The sequence below is a fragment of the Primulina tabacum genome, chromosome 7, assembly GCF_025594145.1.
Source record: "Primulina tabacum isolate GXHZ01 chromosome 7, ASM2559414v2, whole genome shotgun sequence".
Classification (NCBI taxonomy): Eukaryota; Viridiplantae; Streptophyta; class Magnoliopsida; order Lamiales; family Gesneriaceae; genus Primulina; species Primulina tabacum.
In genome coordinates this window covers 36021643-36031845 of record NC_134556.1, presented here as the reverse complement: position 1 = coordinate 36031845, position 10203 = coordinate 36021643, and the positions used below count along the sequence as shown (strand labels likewise).

At 36.9% G+C, this 10203-nt stretch overlaps 1 protein-coding gene and 1 pseudogene across 1 annotated transcript; both read right to left on the bottom strand.

Annotated features, from left to right (window-relative positions):
* Nucleotides 1-1922: 1922 nt before the first annotated feature.
* On the bottom strand, nucleotides 1923-4257 carry LOC142550915 (subtilisin-like protease SBT3). The gene has a single exon (XM_075659960.1). It carries the CDS (start codon nucleotides 4191-4193, stop codon nucleotides 1923-1925), a length of 2271 nt encoding a protein of 756 aa, XP_075516075.1. The 5' UTR covers nucleotides 4194-4257.
* An 818-nt stretch (nucleotides 4258-5075) lies between these two features.
* On the bottom strand, nucleotides 5076-10144 carry LOC142550723 (subtilisin-like protease SBT3; annotated as a pseudogene).
* Nucleotides 10145-10203: the final 59 nt, after the last annotated feature.

Here is a 10203-nt window from a genome sequence, read left to right as displayed (position 1 = left end):
TAGAGATTGAACAATGATTGTAAAGTAACTTACTTAAAATAATGAACAAAAATGTAGAGCAATGACGGAGAAAGAGAATGAGGTCCATGACAATTGACATGAATCTGCCTCTTTATTTATTTATTTATTCCTGATAACTAGGCGATAAAGCATTGGAGCAAATAATTTAGAATAAAAAAGGATAATATATGATATTTCAATTATATAAGACATAATATAAAATGTTTAATAAAAAAAGTCATTTTTAAAATAATAACTTTGAAATGGATTTCCCAAATAAAAACTACAACATAAACCCAAAAAATGGGAAAGAATAGATTATAGCGGATCAAATCGGTGAAATAAATAAATCAATGAAATATCAGTATATTAATTTGAATCACTGTACAAAAGCACAAAGAACTTCATCAATTAAAAACTTCTTAATTAAAGACATCAATTAATGAAGTTGTTAAATAAAAAAGATGGCAATAAATTATTATCATGGTTTATTCAAGTACTTTACAAATATAAACCATAAAAATTAAATTACATTCATTAATAAGGCACAAAGAACTTCGTTAATTAAATTTATGAATTATTTTTATTTTTATTTATTATTATTGCTACGATATATAATATAATATAATTATATATATAACTATAAATGATATAATATATATAAACAATAGATACCGAACCAAACGAATCAAAAGAACTTTGACTTTAGGCAATATTGCTTGAGCTACTAAACCTTGGGTTTATAGTAAGCTCGAAGGAGTTTTCATGGAGGCCCTGGCTAATGACTAGCTACCCTTATCGTTCATCCAAGCATCACTCATTTGAGTCGAAAACAATCTACCTGCATTCATCGTCGCAATCAATAGAATCATATAAAATATATAAATATTAGTAATTTGATTATTTATTTAAAAATAATTCATTGTGATTGTATAGTAATTAATGATAAATTTTCTTTAAAAAATGAAAGGATATAACATATAATGTAAGATCTTTAAATTTAAAATTTCAAAAAATCAACAATAACTTAAACATAACTACGATATTTATTATTTTTAAAATTTGATTGAATTTAATAAAGAAAAAATAAATATTCAATTTGAACTTTTTTTTAAATAGTTTTATGTTTTTTTTGGACCCAGTGTGGAAAGCCGGATCCAAATGTGTTGGATGCAATAATTGTCCCTGTTTGGTAGAGCGATCGAATCGTGGTGCTTGAGCTGCTATGCGGTTTAAAATATTTGAGTTGCACCATTACCACCAGTTATAGCTTTTGGTAAAGCAGCAAGCGCTCGGTTCTACAATTGACATTAGAGTCAAGGTCACAGGTTCGATTCTCATTGATTGCAAGGAGTGCAATTATTGGTAAGGAGATTGTTGGGTGCAATAATTGTCCCTGCTTGATAGAGCGATCGAATCGTGGTGCTTGAGCTGCTGTGCGGTTTAAAAGATTTGAGTTGCACCATTACCATTATAGCTTTTGGTAAAGCGGCAAGCGCTCGGTGCTACAAAATGTATACCCTTAAAAGGACCCTTCTGTTTTTTATTTTTTTACGTTAAGATTTTAGTTCAACTTGTATTTAGTTGAGGTAACTCAAGTAGAAAGACAAAGCCAAAAAAATTGAATTTTTTGTATTTAGTCCAGGTAGTACAAGTCAAAAAAAAAAAAAACCCATAAAAATTAGGACTTTAGCAAATAAAATCTTATTGTTACAAAGTTAATTGACATGTAATAATTTTATTTTGTTAAAAAAAATTAACTATAATAATATCAAATTTCTGGTTCGTCGCAGCTGCCCCCATTGGACTAAGGGAAGCTCCGCAATACCAACATCATGAGAGATTCAAGAGATCATTAAAAACCAAACAAAACATGTTAATTTATTTAATTTCCATGGCAAACTTATTGCTCAAAATAGCAATCACCAAACAGGAATCATAGGAGACACAACAATTGGACTCCTCACAGCATGCTTGCCATTGTCTTCCACCCAAGTTAATGAACCAAATGTGATTTCTCCTCTGGTGTTTTTAGTATATTGTATGGTCAGGGAATAACTTTGCTTCTCATATTTACTGCTGAATTCCAATGTGTTGGGTTCGACAGTAACTGTAGAACCTTTGGGCGGTGTCACTTGAACTTTATATGACGTAGCATCATATCCAACATTTGTGATGGTCCTCGTGAATTTCTGAACCAGCACACCGGTTGTTTTGTTGGTGTAAAAGGCGATAAACGAGGGGTAATTCAGATCGAGGGAGGGACTCGAGCAATTGTAGTTTGATCTAGTGATGGTGAAGATTTGACTCTGAGTGAAATTCATGGAGCAGAGAAGATTTATGTAGTCTTGTGGAGTAGCGTCATATATTAGGCCAGGATCGAGCGCCTGGTTTGGTTCGACTTGGCCTGCTCCCATAGCTAGAGGAGTTGCGATTTCGTAGTTAAAAAATGAATCTTTAATATAATCGTGTGTATTGTCAAAAGGGTTAGCGGTTGTCATCATGGCTGAACGAATGGCTGCAGGGCTCCATTCTGGGTGTGCTCCTTTTAGAAGCGCAGCGATGCCAGAAGCATGAGGACAAGCCATGGATGTGCCAGAAATAGCTATGAAATTACTAGTCAAAGCGATGTTACCGATAAAAGCAGTCGGATCATTTGGGATCCAAGATGCTAAAATTAACGTTCCTGGAGCCATAATATCAGGTTTCAATATGCCTGGATAGCTTGGTGATGGACCCCTTGAAGTGTATGAAGCAACAACAGGAGCAGGCTTCTCTCCAAACAATGTTTGCTGGAACAATATGCTGGCAGTTGGCATTATCCCTTTTGTAGCATAATCTACAACTGCTAATCCATCCTTTGAGCTTATCACTACTCCTGGAAATGTGAAGTCAGTGGCTTCAAATGTATCCGGGTCATCTGAGATAAAGATAGCAGCAGCAACATTTGTCTGGGAAAGATAGAACGATTGATCAAGGAAACTTCCATTTTCGCATATGACAATTCCATTTCCAACTTTCGACAATGCTTGGATGGAATTGCAAGAAGAAAATGTCTTGTTGTAAATGAGAGGTAAATCGGCCACAAGAGCAGGTGCAGGGAACGTTGTCCATCCGGCAATGATCGATCCATTACCCAAAGTCAAAGTTCCCGAAAAGAAACGATCCGTTGAACCTGCTGAAACCGTCAATACCCATGGAATCCCGTTGTGTAAAGTCCCAATGAGTCGCTCGTTTCCAGCTGAAGATGAAAAAACCACACCCTTCTCCATGGCACCAAAAGATGATATTGCAATTGGATCTTGGTATAGAGGGAAACCATCGAAGCCCATGGAAATGGAAATCACATCAACACCATCAGCAACGGCTTGATCTATACCAGCAAGAACATCAGAAGCGTAACGTCCTTCCCTCCAAATGACCTTGTACATAGCTACCCTAGCACGAGGTGCAACTCCCCTTGCTGTCCCCAAGGCATATCCAAAAAAAGAGGAATCATCAACATAATTTCCTGCAACAGTGGATGAGGTGTGTGTGCCATGACCCCCGGTGTCTCTTCCAGAATTCATACTCAGGGTAATATTAGGATTCGCGGCTTTAACTCCCTTGTTAAAGTATCGGACTCCAATGAGTTTTTTGTTACACATGGTGGAATTGAAATCTTGTCCTTCCTCACATATTCCCTTCCACCTTGTTGGAATTTCTGTCATCCCATCATCTTTGAAGCTTAGACTCTCGGGCCATACACCGGTGTCAATAACACCGACAATCACGTCCTTGCCATAATCAGATGCCGGCCATAACCCAGTGAAAGGATTCAAAGACAGGAATTCAAATGAATGAGTGGTGTCAAGTGTGACATTTATATCACTATAAGCAGAGACAAATCCCGGCACTTTCTTCAAAGCTTCTAATTCATCATGTGACAACATTGCACTGAATCCGTGTAATGCAGTGTCATATGTATAAACTAGGCTTCGTGGTACCCGATACTGGTCCAATGATTCAGTGCTCACTGATTTTAAGGAATCAACCATAGAGGAATACCAATGGTTGTGGCTCGGAAAAGTATTTGGCATGAAAGATTTGTCTGTATGGACAATGTAACTCGATCGCTCTGCTAAAACCAAATTGGCATGAAAAAGAAGCAGCATAAACAAGAACAGAGGGGAAAACTCTTTAAGAAACTCCATTTTCTCGAAATATATGGTTCGAGATGTTTAAGGACGCAATCCCGCTATTTATGCAAACGCTTGGGTTCTTTCCATTCTACTGGTGACATTGAAAATTTCACTCTAATCCGGCCTAGCTTAGTATTACACAAACGGAACCATTCGTTTGTGTTGTCCTGGTTTGGCCTGGCATAATATAATACTTTGTGATGAGGAAAACAAAGTCAAATCAAGGCTAAAATAGCAGGCCTGTCAATATAATTTAAGGGGAATTGATGTCTTTTTGGATGATAAAGATATCCAAACTTTTTTTTTGAATCTTGAAAACCCTTGGCCATTATTTTTAGTGTGATCGGGACAAACCCAAAAGATAAAACAGTTGCGTGCAAACCGCGCTGATCAGATAAATCATACTGGAACCCTCCGTGACAAACTCAAAGTTGGGATAACAGAGACAGAGAGAGATTAAATCTCAAACCTCTTGATAAAAACTCATCATACCCTACCATCCAAACTACTTCTCAAAAGCATAAAGATCTCCATACATGGGAGGAGCCAGGTTAACATGAGCGGATATCCCACTTCTCAACTCAAATAACTGTCTTTTCGTAGCATTAGTTTTTTTATCAACCATACAAAAAATTAAAAATAAATAAAGTTGATAGAATAGGATGTAAATTAATTTTAATTTTAAAATAACTTCATTTTCTACTGATTTCAAATAAAAAAATTATAATATTAAAAGAAAATTTATGTAGTTATGTATATCATAGCTGCATAATAAAAATGAAGTTTTAAATATAAAAAAATTAAATGTTCTTTTAAACTTGTCATGCTACATTTTTTCCCTAATATAAAATTTATTATTATTATTTTTATATAGATTATAATTAAACAAAATTTTTATGCATCATATTTACCATCTTTTGTATGTGAACCATAGGTGCCATAGGTGACCGTAGAATCATTACTACGCCGGTAACGAATCGTTGATAGCTCTGCTTCTCGTTTTTCTTTCCAAACGCAAGAATCTCCGACGAAACCGTGATTGTTGAACCTTGTAGTGTTTCCAACTTATATCTATATGTGGCTGCAATTATCCCGACATTTGTCACAGTTGTAGATTGATTTATGATAGTTTTATTTTGTTCTGGAATGAAATTTATAGAGCACACGAGATTGACAGTCTTGCGGGGTGGCATAGTAAACAAGGCCTGGATCCAGTGCGCGGTTTGGATCCACTTGCCATGCTCCTATGCCTAGAGGCGTTGCGACTCGATAATCATAGACAATGTCCTTAATTGGTTCTCCAGTATTATCTAACGGATTTGCAGTGGTTATCATGGAGGATTGAACTGCGGCAGGGCTCCACTCGTGTGCGCTGCAATTAGAAGCGAAGCTATTCCGGAAATGTGAGGGCGTGCCATTGAAGTACTGGACATGAGATGTAATCTGTAGGCAAGAAAACGATGTTCCCGACTTGTGGCCTGATAATAAAGGGATTATTTGCTGCTAATATCAACACTTCAGGTGCCCTTATGTCGAATTTCAAGGTTCCAGGATAGCTTCGTGCATGTCCTCTCGACGAAGAAGCCGACTGTGCCAGAGCAGCTCTCGCCTCTGTCTCAATAATTGTTTGTTGGAAATCAATTGATGTATCGTTGTTTTTTGCATATTTGATCACATCTCGTGCTTCTTTCGGGGTGATCACCACTCCTGGGTGAGGAAAAGAAATGAATCGGAGTACTGATATCTTCGGATATGATGACTGCTGGTCGGACATTGGACTGGATAAGATACCTCATTAGGGAAAATAAATTGGTAGTTTCATCGGTTTGATTGCGTACAATAATGTTGTCAAAAGGAGCTTCGGCAAGCAATTCGGTAGAGTTGCACGCAGATAACGTCGAATTGTAAACTAGTGGCAAGTCTCTAACCACATCTCCCAAGGAAACATAGTCCATTCCGTTATCCTTTTCCCACTTCCAAGAGTTATGATGATGCCCGGGTAGATTGGGTGAGCTGAGTGGGCAATCTACCCGAACAGAGAAGTGTACTTTCCCGATAAATATTTTGACATGTTGGGATGAGTCTGGCCTGACCTGATGGGATGAGCTCGCGTGGTCTGGCCTGATGGATGACCCCGAGTCAGACAATCTGCACACACTCAACAAGATAATGTCAGTGGGGCACCGGAAACCCAGTCCGATGCTCAAGTCAGTACAAGGTTCACCAAGTAGAGAGAGAATCTATTGAATGCAGTAGATTGCCCCCTCTCAAATGAGCAAACCTGTGTATTTATAAGGGAGAATATGACCTCGATTACAGTGCATGTACACTGTTCTTGATTAGACAACTGCACATACCCTGTCATCTGTCAGTAGGCATGGCAACCCATATTGTTTGGGTCTTGTCATGGGCACTGATTATCATGCTAATGATGCATGGTAACCCATACTGGTCGGGTGACCTGATCCCTGTCCGGGCGAGAGGACCCTGGTCGGGTGAGAGGACCCTGGCCGGGCTGGAGGACCCTGGTCGGACAAAAGTACCTTGTCCGGGCTAGAGGACCCTGGTCGGGCGAAGAACCCTGTCCCTGCTAGAGGACCCTGGTCGGACTAAAGTACCCTGATCGGACGAGAGTACCCTGTCCGGGCTAGAGTACCCTGGTCGGGCGAAAGTACCCTGGTCAGGCGAGGGTACCATGTCCGGGCTAGATTACCCTATCAAAATTTTACTCATGCTCTAATCTTTGCAGCAAATTAGAATTTGACTCGTATAAGTTTTCTCTTTCCGTCCGAGTTCAAGAATGACTCGAGCCCTTTCCAGGGTATCATCAAGTAGGGTTCCGGCAAAACCACCAATCCACGGTCCCTGAAGCCACCACGACAGCCCATGGAATCCTAGTTGCTGCACTCGGGCCTCGTTTTCCGCTGATATAGACACGAGAATCCCCTTCTCTCGAGCACCCAAGCCTGCTACGGCTATCGGGTTCTCATACAAATTAGTATTTCGATAACTCAAAGAAATTGACAGCACATCGACCCGTCAGCCACAGCCTGATCAATCCCAGAAAGCGCATCAGATTCTAGAATGCCCTCGTTCCAAAGGATCTTGTACACTACCAGTCTAGCTCTTGGAGCAACCCCTCTTGCCGTCCCGGGGGCTTGACCGAAGAGTGAGACACCATGCACATAATTACCGGCGCCACTGGAGCCAACATGCATGCCGTGACCATCATCGTCCCTGGCAGAATTCATAGTAATAGTAAATCTCGTGTTCGCAACTCGAACTCGGGAATTGAAATATTGTGCTTTGATGACTGATGAGTTTCTTCTTACACAAGGATCAGTTTAGACCATCTCCAATGGTAGCACCACAACATGCTCTAAGTGCGGAGCCACCCCAAAGGCTAGCGTAAGCTCCAACCCAATTATGGTATATATGTAATTTTAGCTTATATTAAAGTTTTTTCCTGCCCATTAAATAATTATATTTAGTAACTTAGTCCACTAAAATTATTTTAAACCCATTTAATCATAAGAGGAATCAAATTACTCTATCAACTACACTTTTGAAAACAAGGGCTTGGAGTTGAGCAGGGTTGTGCGGCCGAGGATTTGAAAGGAATTTCTGGTAAGGGATTTGAAAAGGCTTGTGCGGTAGAAGACTTCGATTGAGTTTGCACAAGGTGAAATGATTGTTTTTTGCTGCTTAATTGGTTTTTAGTTGTTCCGGGATTTTTTGTTTTTCTTTGAAATAAAATCATGTTAAATTTGTTTCTGTGCAGAAGTTAATAAGCGATTCTTCAATGATTTGTCAGGTGACTACGACATATTATTTTGAGTTAATTTGAGTTTTTGAGACGATAATAAATTGTTTGACAGGGCTTTTAGTAAAGTGAAGTTGTCTTAATGTTATTAAATTCTCAATTTGTGTTCATTCCTTCAATTTAGGTGTTTGGATGTTATTAATTATCGAAGTTAGTTTTGATGCTCATTTAAAATGTTTGGTAATAGCTTATGCACCTTTCATTGGTGGTGGTCTTCTCATCCTAGACATGTGCTGATAAAATTTGATTTGATTGAAATATTCATTTTAGAAATAAATAAACATTCTATCAATGTTTTATAGTGAAGTAATATCCCACAATGTAATTATTGATTGATAAAATGTTTTTTAGGATCTCCTAATATGAAAATGTAAACAAGGTTTACTTCACTTGAAAGAATTAGACGTTTATGAGTGTATTTAGTCAAAGATTCCTTATCAAGTTATTGTTTTTCGGTTGAGTTATCTTCCGTCTCCTCTTTCGGCTCCTTTCTTCCGCCTCCTCCAATGAATAATAATCTCTAAAACTACTGATCAGCCTTCAAAATATGTGTGCTAGAGTTTCTATCTAGATAATATTCAGAAAAATCTTACGCACCAAAGCGCCTGCCTCGCGGCTCCGTTGCATTTTTCTTAAAGATTTGATTCATCTTGTTTTTGTTTCTATGGCAACAACTGAACGATCATTCTCAACTATGAAATTTCTTAAGACCTCACTCCGGAATAAGATGGAAGAAGAGTTCTTGGCATATTCTATGATTGTCTACATTGAAAAAAGTTTACTGCAAGCATAGACACCAATTCAATAATCGATAAGTTTTATTCGATGAAAAACCGCAGAGCACATCTTCAGTAGCTTATATCTAGTTCATGTCACTTTGTTTATCGAATCATTCAGCTCAAGGTCAAAAAGTTTTCTAGCTACACCCCTGGCTCCAACCAACTCCACAATTCACACTACAGAATTGCTCCAAATGTAGCTGCTGCGCCACATTTTTTTTTTCATTTTTTATTTTTTAGTTTAATGTAATTATTTTATAATTTAATTAAATAATAAATTTATAATTTAACTTGTTTTAATTTTAAATAAATATTAAATTAATTTTTAAAATTTTTGAAATATTAATTATAAAAATTCAATATTTTAATTTTAAATTAAATTACTACAAAAATAAAAATATAATAAAAATAAAATTAAATTACTAATGGATTAAAAAGAGTACAAATTATGAAAGAGGCACGACAAATATCACAAAACAACATTAACAAACAACAAAATCACAAAACGTAAAAATAGATTTTAATAATTAGGAAAATCGGACATCGATCTTCCAATTTTTTTCTAAATAAGATCCAAAGTTGTCATTATCTCGACGTTTGGCTTCAAGTATTTTTTGCAAAATTTTCTGTTGTTAAGTTCTAGTGATTTATATAGTAGTTCAAATATTTAATCTTTTGTTTGTGTTATATTATTATTTAATATCAAATGGTCGTGTTTATTTTACTTCCAATGATTTATATATTTTATTCAAATATTATTTTACTAAATTTTTATATGAAATAATTAATTTAAATATTTTTTATACAAAATAATTAATTAAAATATTAATATATAAATATAAAGATTTAATTAGTATTATATTATCAAATGATAAACAGTCAAACTATAAACAGTTATCAATAAATAGTTATTAGAAAGTAGAAATATTAATATTGAAATAAAAAAGAATATTATGAAAATATTCTACGAGCGAAATGTAGTGTAATAGATTGGAAATGATGTTGGTGTACCACCGAAGTAGTGTAGAATGTGATGCAACGAGAGTTGAAGATGCTGATTCCTCCCCCTTCTTGACGTTTTCCCTTCCATCTTGCTGGAATCTCCGTCATCCCATCATCTGTAAAACACAAGCTTTCAGGCCAAACACCACCGTCAACGACACCAATGATGACGTCCTTCCCCTACTCGGAGGCTGGCCACAGCCGGAAAACAGTGTTGAGAGACAGGAACTAATAGCTATGCGTGGTGTCTGGTGTGACAATGCCATCTTCATAAGCTGAGAGGAATCCAGGTGACTTCTTCAAAGCTTCCATTCATCTTTCGACACCACTGCACTGAATCCATGGAACGTATTGTCGCATGTATATTTACCGGTTCAAGTATGGAAGAGTACCAGTGATGTACCACTTTTAGATATCA

Bases quoted from the DNA above. Each gene is read 5' to 3' on its own strand.
- LOC142550915 (XM_075659960.1), bottom strand. From the start codon at position 4,193: ATGGAGTTTCTTAAAGAGTTTTCCCCTCTGTTCTTGTTTATGCTGCTT.